Genomic DNA, 18,303 nt, shown 5'->3' on the forward strand with positions numbered 1-18,303 from the left:
CTTAATACTATCTCTCTTCCCAGGAGTTAAGGAATGCTTCTGTTCTTTTTCATGATGTTACAAATTCTGAATAGTTGCTTCAAGACAATCACCATGGGTCGCTATTGCAGAAAGTGGTTTCTCTATAACCAAGATACACTTTTTTTAGAGATTGGGAATGGGGAGAAGATTGAGATTCTAGAAAGAATAGCAAAATAATATTTTCGATAAATAAATAATATAGAGCAGATTTGAAAGAAGGAATTTGCAAGGATCTGCAAACTTTGCTTATGACATACCTGTAGAAAGCAAGTTGCACACCTAATGCTATTATTTTATGACCATCAGTTGAGTATGAAGTAGAGCAAGTCATGTGCAGATAGTTTGTGAATGGTCAAAGATATCAATTTTACTGTGATGAAGGCTCTACCTGCTTTATTTGTGCCAAATGTGCTATACAAGTAAAAGGAACAGGGGATCAGTGCTCATAGTTAAGGCTGCCTTCTTGACCTTTCAATCTCCTTTCTCAATCTCCTTACTTCCAAATTCTGATCTGAGATATATCTAGGTAATTCATACACTCTCCAAAGGCTTATGTTCCTTTGTTTTTTCCACAATAAGACTGTTGGCTCTAACTTTTTTGTTGTTATTGTACTGCTATAAATTATATTCATTTTAAATATTATAAAGTATAAAAAGCAATAATACTTTCTATAAATATGTTATTGTTTTGAAATTTGGTTGTGACTACTGTATATCCTTTGCAGGTCTTTGAAATTTAATGTACATTTCAGCACAATTTCATCGCAAATGTAGTTAATCTCTACACTTGGAATCAGATGCTGCATTGAGAAGCAAATGAATTTAACCAGGAAATGTAACATCTAACTCGAGAGTATTAAATTGGCAAGTCAAAAATGGAGATACTGGCAGGCCTGAGATTGCAGCTTCACAATATTTCTCTGGCAATCTGAAGACTAATTGCAACCTTTTTGCCCAGGAAATTATCTGTAATGACTTGGAAGAACAGAAGAGGTTCTGGTAGCAAATATAAGAAATGTTCCAGAACTCAATGCCCATCATAAACAATCTATGAGATAAGGAGGCAAACATACTCACGCTTTGCCCTCCCTCTTCTGGAACTCTGATGGTCAGCTGGTGCTAGACCACATGGTCCATTTTTGACCATGCAATTTACTTTTGACAAGCCTGAATTTCAGATGTTTATATTTACATATTTAAAAATGTTAATTAAATATGTAATGTTTGATGAAGCTCTTGGAGGAGACCTCAAATTATTTGCAAATGTTAAATACCATGCAGAATAGACAAGCTAACCAATGGATTTCATATTCATACTAAAATTTAGATAAAATTATGGGAATTCATAATTTAAAATTGAAGTAATTACTTGCTAGTTCTTAATTGCAGAAACTCTGCAATTGCAGAGTTTCTGCAACAGAAACATTTCTCTTAAAACTGGAACCTGAGCGTTAAAAAGCCTGATCCTAGCCTAAATATACAAAAAATATTTTCTGCTTTATAGAATGGCGTTTACCATCATATAATTGTAGATAAGTTTATAGCCTTAAATGTCTTTAGCACAGTGGTGTCAAACTCACAATGGCACCTTGTCATCACGTGACATATCACAACTTTTTCCCCCTTCTCTAAAATGGGGATGGGGGGGGGCAGCATGTGATGCATTTGGCCCACGGCCCGCGAGTTTGACACCCAATTTAGTACATTATAATTCTGATAACAGCTGGTTGAGATGAAGATGATTAAAAACCTCAGTCCATTAATGTACAAATGCAAGATTATCAGGATAGCATAAACAGAAATTATTTAATTCTTGAAGACACACATATGCATTATAGCACGTGTCATGTATTTATCCTCCAAAATGTATCAGTTATAATTATGTGGAAACAGCCTAAATCCTACAAATAACTAAAAAGTTCAGAAATAAATTATCCTGCACCCTAAAAAGCACATCAGATAAACAACCTTCTAATCTCCTTTTCCTGGGACATACTGATAATCATTTCGTGAATAGCATAGGGGCCAGTCTCTTGTTTCAATAAACCTAAGAAAATCAGCAAGTTGAGAATTTAGCTTCAACTGAAAATCTAATAACTTTACTTCTGAGCTCATTTTTGTTTTCTTTCATATTCAAAATTGAACTTCCACTGCAAATTTACTGTTAAAATAATTTTCAGATTAAAATTTCAGTCCATTTCCCAGAGTTGTGAGGCTAATGGGAAAGGTGCAGTCGGTAAGTAAAATTCAGCAAGAATAACTTTTGTCATACAGACAGTGTGTATAAACCAATGTACCAGGAACATTGCCCAAATCAGTGGAATAGAATAGAATAACAGAGTTAGAAGGGACCTTGGAGGTCTTGTAATCCAACCTCCTGCTTAGGCAGGAAACCCTATACCATTTCAGACAAATGGTTATCTAATCTCTTCTTAAAAACTTCCAGTGTTGGAGCATTTACAACTTCTGGAGGCAATTAATTGTTCTAACTGTTGAGAAATTTCTCCTTAGTCCTAAATTGCTTCTCTGCTTGGTTTCCACCCATTGCTTCTTGTCCTGCTCTCAGGTGCTTTGGAGGAAAGCTTAACTCCCTCTGCTTTGTGGCAGCCCCAGAGATATTGGAACATTGCTATAAGGTCTCCCCTAGTCCTTTTCATCAAACTAGACATACCCAGTTCCAGCAACTGTTCTTTATATGTTTTAGCCTCCAGTCTCCTAATCATCTTTGTTTTGCTCTTCTCTGCATGCTTTCTAGAGTCTCAACATCTTTTTTACATTGTGGCGACCAAAACTGAATACAGTATTCCAAGTGTGGCCTTAGCAAGGCATTATAAAGTGGTATTAACACTTCACATCATCTTGATTCTATCCCTCTGTTTATGCAGCCTAGAACTGTGTTGGCTTCCTTGGTAGCTTGGTGGCTCATACTTAAAGTGATTGTCCGCTAGGACTCCAAGATCCCTCTCACAGTTACTACTATTGAGTAAGGTACCACATATACTGTACCTGTGCATTTTGCTTTTCTTGTCTCAATGTAGAACCTTACTTTTTTCACCATTGAATTTCATTTTGTTAGATAACACCCAATGTTCAAGTGTAGGAATTCATATGGACTGAAATATTACATTCCACTTAAACATCAACATATTTGTAGCAGCTCTTGATATTACCATTTCAATCTGTTTCACTATCATCCAAAAATGTTATGATACAATCACGTTATCTTTTTGAAGTTTTGGTCAATTGTTCACTTTAAATGACAATACATCTGTATGACTTTGAGCCCAATTTTTGTGTGTGCTTTCACCCTGAAGTCAAGTCCCGTTTTTGTGTTCTGGCAAACTCTTCTGTCTCTCGTTTCTGGCTAATAAGAATGTATGAAAACATGAGGTATTTGTCTTCCAATTTACAGGGTGAGGTATAAAATCAAATGCCTAAATAGAATATGAGTGACAAAGAGTTTGAGCGTATTGATATCATATATGAAAGAATAAATCTGTATTTTTGGTGATCAGCATAGACAAGCTGCTCTCTGAAGTCACCCTTTTTGCCATGGTTAACATTTCAGACCTATTATTCAGCTTTGATAATGTGCATAAAATGCTCAGTATGATAATGAGTTGGGGTAGCTGAGAATTTAGGATGGTGGCACATCTAGTGTAGTATTTGGATTAGCATTGTTAGCCTGCTTCTACATAGGTCACTTTGAAAAGCTTATAAACTTTAAAAATAATCTATTTACATCCTCTTTTTTTTAGATTTTAAAAGCTTTCAAACAAGGTACCCTGCTTAAACAAATACTACCAGCAATAATTTATCAGGATGATCGTATGTAAAAGAAATGATGCCAGATAGTAACAAATCCAAGAGAAGTTTATTATGAAAATGGCACCTGCAGGATGAAAAAAATTAAGTTACATAAAGACAACCATGTATGACATGTATGAGAATCTACAAAAGTATAAAAAGAACCCTGCTGTAAATGAAGTATGTACATTTCTGATTTGCAGCATTATCAATGATCAATGAAAAAAAATGTTTCGAATAAGCCAGGCACTCAAGAAGTTAGATTCGGTTAGGTTAACACAAAATAAATGTACCATAGCTGTCATTTTTAAACATTTTAATTTTTTTTATATATATTGTAGAGTTGGTAACACTGCTAAGATTTATACGAACAGAATCCCTTTCCCCTTTATTCAGCTACTTGGCACCAGTCTCCTCATAAAAGATTTCATATATTTGTACAAGAAATAGTTAAAAACACAGACACAGTCTTTCACAGGTAATGAAGTTTTTTTTTCCATTTTGTAATTTTAAACACTATGGATTTAGACAGCAGCTGTGATTATCTGTTAGGTTAAATCACCAGAAATCATTTTGACACAACACAGAAACATTTATAAAAAATAAAATAAAATAAAGCAACAACAGCTGTCTAGCTGTCTTTGTAGCCGATAGGTGCACTCCTTTGATTGTTCAACAGCTAGAACTTCCAAAGCAAAACCCAAATTAGCTTCTCTTGGCCTTGGAATCTACCTAAAATCTTTCAAATTAACCCTTTACAAGCTCATTATCAAATTTTATGACTTACAGCGCCCTTTGTGGGCATCACTCTATCCCACTCTTTCTCATCTCTACTTCTCCAATTCAAACCCCACTGTACTTGGCTTCATTTCAACACAAAGGGTCATCCACTATGTAGAGAACTGCTGAGCTAAAATACATCAGCAATAAATTGCACAGGTATGCAAAAATATATATTTGACAATCCAAAGCTCAGCTTTGCTTTTGAACCACATTGGTTGAGCACTCCAAGAATTTTCTGTCTCTTTCTGTATTATTCCATTAACCAACTTGGGAGAACACCAAAGAAATGCACCCTCTACTTACAATTAGAGCACAAGGGACTCTGGAAATGTTAACAACTGAGGCTATATGGCATCACTTCATTTAATATGTCTGAGTATCATCCTTTAGTGCATTGTGTGATGCACACTGTATGAGCAAGACATACCCAGAACTCTTCTGTGGAGAAAAATGGCTCCATTACCTTGAGCTAGTTAAGAGTCTTTTATCTCTGAGAATGGAACAAAGAGAGAAAGAGTTAGAAGAAGAAATTGGGAAGAAAGGTGAAGGTTGGAAGTAAACAGAGGGAGAGAAAAGTCTGAAAATACACACCAGCAAAGCAACAGCAGAAATGAAAAGGTATACAGACAGTGGAAGGCCACCACACAAAAACCACTAACCCCCAAGAATCACTGGTTCACTAGGACTGTAGGAATGGGACTTTGCCACTCCAGACTAGAGATAAAGCACAGAGAAGACATAGGACAAAACAACTACATTAGCTTAGTATATACTGCATATAGTAACACACATTGAAACTGCAATGAGACTGACAGCCAAGGACACTTACACATTGTACACATTACAGTTTTCACATCTGTTATTAGATGCCTTAACAAACAGCTGCCAAAGATGGAGTGGAAGAAGAATTTATACTTGACAGTCATTTGGAGTGTTTGACACTACATTGATTTCTGGCAACAAAGACAAAATAGACTTCTTTTCTTTTGTTTTTACTTAATGTGCAGTTTTTTAGTTGCAGTTATCTAGTTCAAGCTTATTAACCCATTTGTTAAAACATATTGGCTTCAACGCTAGAAGGAGGAGGAGGAGGAGGAGGGGTATTACAAAAGAGAAAACAATGAGCAAAACATAAAAATAAAGATACAACCTTCCCTCTATAACATTAAGCATACATGTATATATATGTGTGTGTGTGTGTGTGTGTGTGTATGTACAGTATGCATACACACACATACACATATCCACACACATAGATACAGACACACAGACACACACACATTAACTCACTCACATTCACTTATTTGGAAGTTGTAAAATTAGCCTCAGTTCTACTGAGAATAAAAAAATAGAAAGAGAAACAATATACACCTTTAAAAAATCTTGTCTTTGAGTCAATTTCACTGCATTTTCTTGTTCTTTTTAGCACATTCGCTCAACTCTCTAAAAGAAAAGTCTTCCAGATCCATTTAAATTTAATATGAGGCTTGTTAGTTTGGAGGTAAACAAATTAAGTCCTGCAGCAAATGTTAATGAGGGCTTTTGTCTTAACTAACCAAGGAAACTGCAGCACCTGACTATGGACTAGCACAGAAGACATTCTTAAAAAAAAAAAAAACCCAGCCCACAAGCTGCATATTGTGTGAAGACATTACAGATTAATAAATGATAGCACCATGGTTTTAGAAATTAAGTTAATGTTTCTGTAGTTAACATTTAGTCCATCTTCTTATTATTCTAATCACAGGCCAGAAATTAATTTTTTAAGAACCCAAATTATTGTATGTGCAAGTAAGAAAATCTTAACCATAAAAAGTGAATTAAACTCTGCATAAAATTCTAAAATACTATCCCCTATTTTTTTTAAAGGAATTAGGAACAAATACCCCCCCTTTTCATTTGACTTAGTCAAACAGGGCACATTGTTTTATGCTTGTTTCTTTTAATCTTGATCACATCAAGATCAATTTAAAGTAAACCCAATGGTTGTCATTCTTACAATCTCTTTACCACAACACTGAGTATTTTATGGCAGAGGCATACGCATATTAAAGGCATCTTAATAAAGATGCAAAAGGAAAAAAAATACACATCTTGGAAGAAGACAAAATGGCAGGCCACTGATACTTCAGTTCGCTGAAGGCCAAAATTAAAAGTATCTTTCCCATTAAAGAATAAGTCAAGTTAAAGAGAAAGGGGATGAAATGGGGAGCATCATATGGAGAGAATAAGCTGACCTGCTCAAATTCAAAGTGCTAGGATTAAAGGTCTAAATTAAAACATAGTCTATGCCTCGGAGTTTAACACTGAACACAGTATGTGGTCATATTTCAATCCTCCTTCCGTTCCAGTGTCTGTGCGGCATGGATGCCATTGCTGTACACCGGAAACGGAAGAGTCGAGAACAGTCCTTCGGCAGTTGTGAACACATTCCCTGCAGGCATTTGGGTCAGGCTGGCTGCGCTCACAGCACTTCCAAACGGTCCTGACATGTTGAGTCGGTGGACGTGGTGGTAGAGCATTTCCATTGGTGTTTTAGGATCTAAGCCAAAACTGGGGCTGTTAACGTCCACAAAGTTAACAGCGTGAGCGTTGGGGAGGAGATTGCCCTGCATGGCTAAAGTAACTTCAGCTGGGGCATACCGGATCGTGCCAGTGGTATAGACCCTCTGAGCAGCCGTGCTGGTGGCAGCAAGGGTTCCAGTTACCCTGTGAACCAAAGGAAGGACCACATTGCCTGCTTGCAATCTCTGTAGGGCTTCCAGATCCCCCGTATACAGTAAAGAATTGGAAGTGCTGGGGCCACCCGGATGCTTGTCCCGTGGAGATGCTGACAGAGGTGGGGATAAAGGGTCAGAGGATACAGGAGCCAAGGCGGAGTTAGATGAGGTGCTGAACTGAGATTTGCGATTGGCAGGATTTTCAGTCCCTGGTGGGGTTAGAACAGAGTCTGGAATGGAGACATGTAAACTACTGCTGGCTTGGGGGGAAGGGAAGTGCTCTGAGTTGGGGGGCTTGGTCATACTGTAAGGTGATTCATTCCTTGAGATTTCCCTGTTGGGTGGGTAATTCCAAATACTGCTATCATTATCAAAATTGATAGGTTCTGAGATCTCTGTTTTGATTTTGAGCACTGAGGCACTGTTTGGCGGTGAGAGCAGCTGGGGCTGATCCACCAATGCTGAGTCAAGCCCATTTGGGCTTGAGGTGCTTGAGAGCCTTCTCCGGGCCACGCTGCCTCCTTTCTGCTTTTTCCTTCTCTTCTTCCTTTTTTGATGCTTGCTGGAAGACTGGGCATTTACTTCTCCTGCACTGTCTGAGTCCTTGGCACTGTCCGAGGTCAATGACTCACAGTTCTGTAACCGCAAGTCTGACTCACTCTCCACATAGCGCTCCACCTTAATCTGCATAGACCCAAGCGTGCCAAAGCTATCTTCGGGGGCCTTTTGATTCTCAAAGTCAGAATTCTCAAAGCTGTCATCACTGTCTCTGCTGTCCTGGTTGCTGGAGCTGTTCCCATCATCATTACAGTTCATTTCATTATCTGACTGATTGCCAGACTTCTTCCTATCTGATTCGGGATCTTCGCTGTTTTCTGAATGGTTTCCTTTTTCATCCGACTTTGAATTCTCATTGTCCTCTGAGTAGAAAGAAAAGTGAAAAACATCATTAGGAATAAGAATGTAAGATTTAGTGCCCACTTAGACTCCTGGAGGCTGGTGAAATATTATTACTAGCAATATTGCTGGCAAAGACATTTTCTTTTAGGTTTAAAACGACAGTGTTACCAAGAATGAGCTGAGCGGCATTTGTCTGTTATTTAACTCCCACCAGTTCAAAATTCTGTTGTTTAAAAAAATGAAAAAAAAACATACATGCTCAAGCTGAACCTAAGACTTGTGTTGTTGTTATTATTTCTCCAGTAATGACAGTCCTGTGGACAGGCTGCTAAATATGTGTACGATCAGAAAAACTATATATAAAGAGTAAAATACCATGCATGAATAGCACCAGAAAGATTATCATCCATATAAAAGCCATTATTTCAGTACAGGGCAGACAGTTAAAATTAAAAGGGCCTAGAGAAGAGGAAGATCTTGCTCTGGAAACAATAACATTGGCATGTGGATGCAAGATGTGCCTTCATACAAAGAGCTTTTTATAAGTGAACTATAACAGGTTAGAAGGCTCCTTCTTTGTAAACATCTGCCCAATTTCAACATAGGAGGAAGCAGGAAGTTCCTTGGGATACTCTGCACCCAAACTATCCAAGGCTTAGCAGTGCTAATATTTCAAATAAGACTTGGAATTGTTTCTGCAGCTGATAAAACATTAGCATCATATTATTTGCCAGTCCTAGCTGCAGCTCAGCTTTAGACTAACTAAATATTCTGAACCATCTTCAAAGACATCCTCCCATAAAATGCTTTGCAGTAATCCAGCCAAGAGATTAACAGAGCACTAATAATAATAATAATAATAATAATAATAATAATAATAATAATAATAATAATAATAATAATAATAATAATAATAAAATTTATTTCTTAGCCGCACCCTCTCCCGAAGGACTCGGGGCGGCGTACAAGAAAACACATAAAATATAAAATAGACAATACACACACACTAAACAGATACATGTACATGGAGGAGGGAAGAGATGAATAAAACAATTAAAAAACACAGTAAAATCTAAAAACCCCAAAATTAAAATTAAAAAAACCCGTCAGGAGCAGAGTGAACAAACTATGGTTGAGCCAGGCCAGCTATTTGGAATAGGTGAGTCTTGAGCTTTATCCGAAAGGCGCGGAGGTCAGAGGTAGTCCTAATATCCGGGGGAAGGTCATTCCACAGGGCTGGGCCCGCTACAGAGAAGGCTCTGCTCCTAGACACCGCCCCCCGACAATGTCTGGTGGACGGCACCTGGAGGAGTCCCTCTCTGTGCGAGCGGATTGGTCGCAGGGATGTATGAGGCAGGATACGATCCCGCAGGTATCTAGGTCCTGAGCCATGGAGCGCTTTAAAGATCGTTATCAAGACCTTGAAACGCACCCAGTAGACCACAGGAAGCCAGTGCAGCTCGCGCAGGAAAGGTGTTACATGGGAGTACCTTGTACTCCCCATAATCACCCGCGCGGCCGCGTTCTGGACCAACTGTAGTCTCCGAGTGCATTTCAAGGGAAGCCCCATGTAGAGAGCGTTACAGTAGTCCAGGCGAGACGTCACCAGCGCATGAGTGACTGTGCGCAAGGCATCCCGGTCCAATAGGGGGCGCAATTGGCGCACCAGGCGGACCTGGTGGAACGCCCCCCTTGCCACGGCTGTCACATGGTCATCCATGGACAGCCGGGCATCCAGGAGGACGCCCAAATTGCGCGCCCGGTCCACCGGGGCAAGTTGTACGCCCCCGATGGCCAGAGATGGAGTTACCTGGTTGAACCGGGGGGCCGGGAGCCACAGCCACTCCGTCTTGGAGGGGTTGAGCTTGAGTTGGTTGTCATCCATCCAGACCCGTACGGCTTCCACACACCGGGACATCACTTCGACGGCCTCGTTGGGGTGGTTCGGGGTGGAAATGTACAGCTGAGTATCATCAGCGTACAGATGGTATCCCACCCCAAAACCACGGATGATCTCACCAAGCGGCTTCATATATGTGTTGAACAGGAGCGGTGAGAGGACCGACCCCTGCGGCACCCCACAAATAAGGGGGCTTAGAGTCGACCTCTGCTCCCCTGTCAACACAAGTTGCGTCCGGCCGGAAAGGTAGGAGCCGAACCACCGTAAAACGGTGCCCCCGACCCCCAACCCCTCCAGTCGGTGCAACAGGATACCATGGTCGATGGTATCAAAAGCCGCCGAGAGATCTAATAGGACCAGGATAGAGGAACAGCCCCTATCCCTGGCCCTCCAGAGATCATCCACCAACGCGACCAAGGCCGTCTCCGTGCTGTGCCCGGGGCGAAAGCCGGACTGGCGCAGGTCTAGATAATCATTTTCCTCCAGGTGTCGTGGAAACTGATAAGCCACCACACTCTCTACAACCTTCGCCAAAAAGGGAAGGTTGGAGACAGGACGATAATTAGCCAGCTCCATAGGGTCCAGGGAAGGCTTCTTGAGCAAGGGTCTCACCACCGCCTCTTTCAAGGCGGCTGGAAGAGATCCCTCGCCCAGCGAAGCGTTCACTAGGCCCTGGAGCCAGTCGCGTGTAACCTCCCAGGATGCCAGTACAAGCCAGGAGGGACACAGGTCCAGCAAACATGTGGTGGGTCGCAGTCGTCCACGCACTCTGTCCAAATCCTCGATGGCAACCAAGTCAAACTCCTCCCAGATTGGTTTCTCAAGACTCGCCACGGACGTCTCCACTGGGCCACTGAAAGGGACCCAATCCTTCCGGATTTGAGCGATTTTATCCTGCAGGTATTTCCCAAATTCCTCTGCCCGACCCTGTAGAGGGGCCTCCCGCGGCCTCTGAAACAGAAGGGAGCGGGACACCCGAAACAGGGCGGCAGGGCGGTTCTCCGCGGATGCAATGAGAGCGGCACAATATTGCCGTTTGGCCGCTCTCAATGCCACAAGGTACGTCCTTAAATGGGCTCGTACCTGTGTTCGGTCAAATTCGGAACGGGAGGATCTCCAACGACTCTCTAGGCATCTCTTGCGGCGCTTCATCACCCTTAGCTCCTCGGTAAACCAAGGGGCCAGGGTGGATCGGTGCCGCCGGAGAGGCCGCAAAGGCGCCACCCGGTTCAAGGCCCCGGTCGTCGCATTGTTCCACGCGACCACCAGGTCCTCTACCCGAGGGCGGGTCAGGGCTACAGGAGGTGGCCCAAGCTCCATCTGGAACCTGTCTGGTTCCATCAAGCGCCTGGGGCGGAACCATCTAGTATTTTCCGGTTCCGCCTCCCCGCAGCGGGGGGTAGCTCTAGGGAAGTCAAGTCGGAGGAGTGAGTGGTCTGACCATGACAGCGGAGTGATGGTTAAGTCTCCTCCTCCCAGATCACTCAGCCACTGGCCAGAGACAAAAACAAGGTCCAAGGTGTGAACTCCCTTGTGTGTCGGGTCCTGAATCAATTGAGTCAGGTCCATGGCTGTCATGGAGGCCATGAACTCCCGAACCCCCTCGGATGCTCCTCCCACCGATGGCAGGTGGGAGGATGCTCCTTCCACCGATATGCTGGGCTCTTGCTATGCAAATAGGGACAGAGCTGCTGAATGAATCTGAGATGACAGTAGCTGCTCTTAAGCAATGAGGTCATCTGGAGATCCAGCCAACAGTGATAGATATAAGAATACTCCTACACAATAGACTTGATTTTTCCAGAGTGCAACAACCCCAAACCAGCATAGTGTTTCTTACCCATTTTTATGAGAATTTGTAAGCTCCATTTATAAGTTATAATTGCAGTTTCTAACTTGGTTGTAATGGTATGAATAAATTTAAAAATAAACTAAGAAGAACCATGCTTCTATGATGCCAAAAAGTTACGTACAAGATGAACGTTTACGTACCCGAGTTATCTTTTGAATCTGATTCAGAATCAGAGGTCTCAGAGGATTCTGAGGTTTTTTCTGGCAAGTGTGGAAGTTGTGCAATATCCATTGGAGTGTCCTTATACTCTGGATCGCTAAAAGAGACGATACAGTCCATGTACACATATATATATGATAACTTGGGAGTATGATAGTTCCCCCCTTTTTTCAAAATTCTTTTGAATGCGTGAAACAATAGAAAGCATAGAAAGGCATTCATTCTCTCTCTCTCTCTCTCTCTCTCTCTCCCTCCCTCCCTCCCTCCCTCCCTTCCTCCCTTCCTCTGTCCCTCCCACCCACACCTTTTTTGGCAACTAAGTAATTAAAAACAATACAATACAATAAATTGCTAACGTTAATCAAATATAGCCATGCAATGAAATGTAATACAGTTTTTGAGGTTTTAGTTTGTGGGTTTTACTTAGAGAATTTCCATCTTGGTTTTTCACTATTAAAAATAATCCTTATGTGGACAACTAAGCACAACAGTAATTATATATCTTGGTCCTTCACTCTTAAAGCTTTGGAGAATTTTCATTAATATTACTTTAAAAATATATATCCTTTTTGTTCTGGTATTATCCATCAAAATAATAACTCTTTGTTGAGTAACCAACAAATACATAAGCCTTGCTTTCTGCTATTTCTATCTTATGAGTGAATTGTATATTACCGTCTTCAGTATATGATGACCCAGTGGTGGGCTGCTGCCAGTTTAGTTTATTAAATTAGTTTAGTTTATTAAATTTATAAACCGCCCCCTCTCCCCGAAGGGATTCGGGGTGTGTACAGACAATAAATATACAATAGACAACAAAACAAAACACAAAACCCCAGACAAAACAACTTATAGAGGACCAACAGCAACCCAGCCCGGTCAAAATAATAATAATAATAATAAATTTGGATTTATTAGCCGCTCCCTTTCCAAGTAGGACTCGGGGCGGCGTACAATGGAGCATAAAACATAAAAAATATATAACAGCACCAAACGTACATACATACACAACACACATACATACACGGAGGAGGAAGCAAATTACATCAATAGACAGTTAAAAATCGGCTTTAAAATACCCCAATTGTAAAAACCCAATAAAAATTAATATTTAAGAACAATTTAAAAAACAGTTTGGAGGAATGGGAAAAATTACGATTGCGATTGAGCCAGGCCGGATAATTGAAAGAGGTGGGTCTTCAGCTGTACACGGAAGGAGCGGAGATCGGAAGTAATCCTAATGTCACGGGGGAGGTCATTCCATAGGGCTGGGCCCATCACAGAGAAGGCTCTGCTCCTGGGTGTCGCCCCCCGGCACTGTTTGGCGGACGGCACCCGGAGAAGTCCCTCTCTGTGTGAGCGAATTGGTCGTAGGGATGTGTGGGGCAGGATGCGATCCTGCATATAACTAGGCCCTGTGCCATGGAGCGCTTTAAAGATCATAATCAAAACCTTGAAACGCACTCGGTAGACCACAGGCAGCCAGTGCAGCTCGCGCAGGAGAGGTGTTACAGGGGAGTATCTAGTCCTCCCCATAATCACCCGCGCGGCCGCGTTCTGGACCAACTGTAGTCTCCGAGTGCATCTCAAGGGAAGCCCCATGTAGAGAGCATTGCAGTAATCCAGGCGAGACGTCACTAGCGCATGGGTGACTGTGCGTAGGGCATCCCGGTCCAATAAGGGGCGCAATTGGCGCATCAGGCGGACCTGGTGGAACGCCCCCCTTGCCACGGCTGTTACATGGTTATCCATGGACAGCCGGGTATCCAGGAGGACGCCCAAATTGCGCACCTGTTCCATGGGGGCTAGTTGGACGCCTCCGATGGCCAGAGATGGAAGCACCTGGTTGAACCGGGAGGCCGGAAGCCACAGCCACTCCGTCTTGGAAGGGTTGAGTTTTAGTCGGTTGCCATCCATCCAGGAAGGGGCCCCGTAGACGCACGGAGCTCAGAGGCTGACCGCCATCCTCCAGGAAGCTCCTCCCACTTTGAGCGAACAGGTAGTTCCGATGATCAGCTGGGCCCGCCCTCCTACCCCCACCCTATCCTTTCCTTCTTTCTGGCTCAGCTGATTCACATGGCACAGCTGATTTCCGAGCTTCTGCATACCGGGGGCAGCCTTAGAAGGTAAGCAGCTGAGCTTCAAATTGCTGTATTTTGAATGCTGTGCGCAAGCTCGTTAGGCACGCAAAGTGTTCACAAAGTGTGTGATCACCAAACTGGTTGTTAAACCAGTTGCAGCCCACCACTGTGATGACTTCATCATTTATCTTGCATAACTCACAGAGGAATTGTTATTTACAATTTCTGGACTATCACATGCAAACTGTGTCAGGTTATATATTGTTAAGTCTCTTCCAGGGGTGGGTTCCAGCTTCTGTTACTACAGGTTCGCTCAGGGATGTGCTTCGGGCATGCATGCATTTGATGTGCACTATGTGCCCATGCGCAGTAGTAAAAAATTGCTTCTGCACATGCACAGAAGCAAAAAACAAGTTGGCGGTGCCTATGGAACCGAGGTGTGGTCTACTGAGTTACTACCTACTCTGCTGAACCGGTCTGAACCAGTAGGAACCTAGCTCCGGTCCCTTCCAACTCTGTTATTCTGCATTTCTATTAATGCCAGCCCAGTAATACTTCTCTACAAGCAAGCATGGAAACATGAAGCAAGAACATGTAACAAGATTTAAAAAAACATTTCCCAAAGAACTAAAACCAGGAGGATGGTTTGAGAAGGCGGTAGGCTGCCTTTACAAGTCCCTCTTGTTTTTATTGGAAAATCACTTATACTTTGCAACTCGTATCAGAGGTTAATCCATATAGGAGAGGAGACAGGATGCTCCTATGTTATCAGCAAATACTATGGAGATGTGTAACATGTAGGTAGATTCCTCAAGCTGCGGGTCTATATATGTGCTAGTCTTTAATTACTGGGAAACTATTTCAACTCTGATTTTCATTTATCATTATGGCTGGAAAGAATTGGGCTCAAAAGCAGAATGCCTCTTGCTATGTTCAATTCTCTTCCAACAAGTGCTTGGGGCACTAAGTAACATCTGATTCCCTCTTTATCTTCAATTAAATCACAGTGAGGGGAAAGACAGGTTACAGTCCCTTCTCTGGGAATAAAGGAAATGTGAATTCTCTCTGAGCTCACTCCTGACATAAGGACCCAGTCTTTGCAAGAGGAAAGAGTTTAAAAAAAAGGAATCACATGGCCCATTCCACACACCCCCAATAATTGCTTGTAAGCTCCCACGTCTTAACCCCATTTAATAGAAATAAGACTTATTTAAATCAACAAGAATTCTGAGGACATAATTGAAGTGCACAATATTTCCCATTTTCTTTACATAAGCACATTTATTAAATTTAAATGTCTCTTATTATTTAGTATCCTATGACTATCACTAAGTGTTGTATCTTATGATTCTTGATGAATGTATTTTTATGTACACTGAGAGCATTTGCACCAAAGTCAAATTCCTTGTGTGTCCAATCACACTTGGACAATAAAGAATTCTATTCTATTCTATTCTATTCTATTCTATTCTATTCTATTCTATCCCATCCCATCCCATCCCATATAATAAAATAATATGCTCTTTTGAGTTCCATTATTCAGACAACAAAAATAAAATTCAGGCATTTCCCATAAATCATCCAGATAAAATAGGAATAATCTTTCTCTACTGGTCACAGTGTGCATTCACCAAGATCTAAGTTCAGAAAGGTCTTAATGTTGTATTTCTCAAGGAACAGCACACCTAATATTTCCCTGTATACAATTCAGAGAGCTTAAACATTCGGCATTTAATCAACATGTCTAACATGTCTGGAAAACAAAGGGCAGTGCATTTAAGAGTTTTACGATAAATTCTGTACTGACAATTGCAACAAACAATAAGGGCCTTGGCTTCCTAGCACATAGGAACATTAGCATCAACCTAAGAAAGGTTGGCTATGAATCAACCCTGATTAAGCTAAAGCTTTACCTGGATTTAGCAGAATCCAGTCTGGCAATCTATCCTATGACCATGTTTCTATTATTCATTCGTACACATTAATTATAAGCAGTCTCACATTGAGTTCCTTGCATTTGTTGTTACACACTAGCCTTTCAATATGTTTCCTGTAGTCACAACAAAAATGCCAATAACTGAAGTGGCAAAAAGATATACCTCAGAAGGTAATTAACCCAGATGATATTCTTCTCATTTGCATTCTTGGCATTAATAGCGATAGTGGCACTAGACTGTATCCAAATGTAGCCCCCACTTTTCTGCATCCAACGGTAGTATTTTGTAACACACTGACCCTTGTTCAGCACTGAATGGAAGAAACAAAAGGAAAAGGAAAATCATTGGCATCGCACTTATACACAATTGCTCTGTATTAAAGCACACACCACACCAGTAGAAAGACATGGAATGATTTTTGTCCCCTACATTTCAGAGAAAGCACAATTATAAGAACAATTAAATCATTTCTGGGAGGCCTGGAAGAGTTGAAGGCAGTGCCTTGATTTGTAGTTTGATTTTAATCTGCTATTGGCAGCTCAACTAAGCAAGGGAAAAGCAATTAGAAGCAGAATTTGCTGTGGCTCATGAAGCACCAAATCTGTGGACAATTCTCTCTGTTTCATTTGTGTGTGCGTATGTGTTTATCATACACATGTTAAATTTCTATGTGATTTATTTATAGCTGCTAGGTAGTAAACCTCCCCGAGACTCTGGCTATTTGAAAGGTTTGGGAAGATACGGTACCCTAGTTCTTTGATCATTTCTCTTCATTGCAGGTGATATCAACTACTGAACTTACACATCTGTTTCTTTTGATCTTGTCAAACAGAATTTACAGTCTTCAGATGAACCAAATCTCCAGTGGTCATAGGAGGAATGTCTGTAGAGACTTGGCTTAATACCAGAGCAAAATAAATCAAGCAAGGAACTGCTGAAGAAACTGTGGCCTAAGGGAGTTGTAGAATCAAGCATGTTAAAGCAAGAGTTATTTGCAATGTTGAAATAGAACCAGAAATGGAAGAACAAGCAAAATGTATAAGTTATGTGAAATTTTGCTTAAAGATGCTTCGTAAAAGGATGTTTCAAGCCAGTATATCCAAGCCAAATGTTGTAATACTGTTTTAGCTAATTTAAAACTCTCATACAGTAGCATGTATGCTGAAATAAGGAAGCAACGTGTCTTGGCAGAAATACAATGTGTTCAGTATTCTTATTATTCCAGCTTGCATTTCTTCTTCTGGGGTGCATTTGTTCTCCATCCTGTAAATCTTGTGCACTAGAGGGCAGTGTGCATTCACATACATCTCTGCTTTTGGCATGTCCTTGTCTCCGTCTGCTAAAATGAAAAACCTCTAACTGCTGTAATAAATTTGGCTAAATTAGCTGCTAAATGGTTATCTCAAGTAATATGTATTTGCATTAATCATCTTGCTCTAAACCAGAACAAGCCAGAGTCCTAAAGACGTAGTAAATTCATATTGTCCATTTAATTATGGCTAATAAGTGCTTCATATACAATAGTTTCATGAAGTACATTTTGATTTTTTTGGGAAGAGGTGGGGGAAATAGAAGAAAAGAAGTCACTTTGAAGACAGGAAAAACTGTGGTTAGTACTGTTAAACTTTCAACTTAAAAGTTAGACTTTACCTTTACAATTTGGCTGTACCTTAAGATTCAGAGAATGATATGCAAGTACATGTAATGCCATCTAAATTTTAAAGCCTACTGTACCCGAGAAGATACAAGCCTAAATCCATATTAGCATCACAATCTAGAAAACCTTTTCCTCTCTTTGTAAAAGGAACACAGAGGCAAATGCAAAAGTGCGGGACAGTTTTTTCTTCTGTTTTTCCTTTTTCTTTCTACATACTTTCTCTATTATCTCTGTGAAGGTTCGCTATAGCTATCACTGCTGTTCAAGATTCCCATCTCAAGCAGATAGGCTGCCAAAGTTCTTAGGCTTAGCTCAAAAGAATTCGCTCAGGGGACAGCTAAAGCTTAAGGTGCTCTTCTCTTTATCCAGAGAGTCTGTGATGCACTGTGTAAACTACAATAGCAGTTAGTCAACCCTTCTAGCAACCCAACCTATCAATTCCAGGCCGCAAAGCCACCTCTGGATTTATGTTGGACTCAAACATGT

General features: G+C 41.2%; 1 protein-coding gene across 7 annotated transcripts in view; it reads right to left on the reverse strand.

The window, feature by feature from the left end:
- Nucleotides 1-4,129: 4,129 nt before the first annotated feature.
- NPAS3 (neuronal PAS domain protein 3) overlaps nucleotides 4,130-18,303 on the reverse strand; it is a 785,079-nt gene continuing 770,905 nt past the window's right edge. For all 7 annotated transcript variants that reach the window (XM_081971246.1, XM_081971244.1, XM_081971249.1 and 4 more), the window contains 3 exons: nucleotides 16,323-16,470; nucleotides 12,124-12,239; nucleotides 4,130-8,251 (listed from right to left, as the gene is read on the reverse strand). In XM_081971246.1, the coding sequence (XP_081827372.1) occupies nucleotides 6,942-8,251; nucleotides 12,124-12,239; nucleotides 16,323-16,470 (1,574 nt within the window). In that variant the 3' untranslated portion in view covers nucleotides 4,130-6,941. The remainder of the gene's footprint in view (nucleotides 8,252-12,123; nucleotides 12,240-16,322; nucleotides 16,471-18,303) is intronic.

Source organism: Natrix helvetica, assembly GCF_964273705.1.
Source record: "Natrix helvetica genome assembly, chromosome: 1".
Taxonomy (NCBI): Eukaryota; Metazoa; Chordata; class Lepidosauria; order Squamata; family Natricidae; genus Natrix; species Natrix helvetica.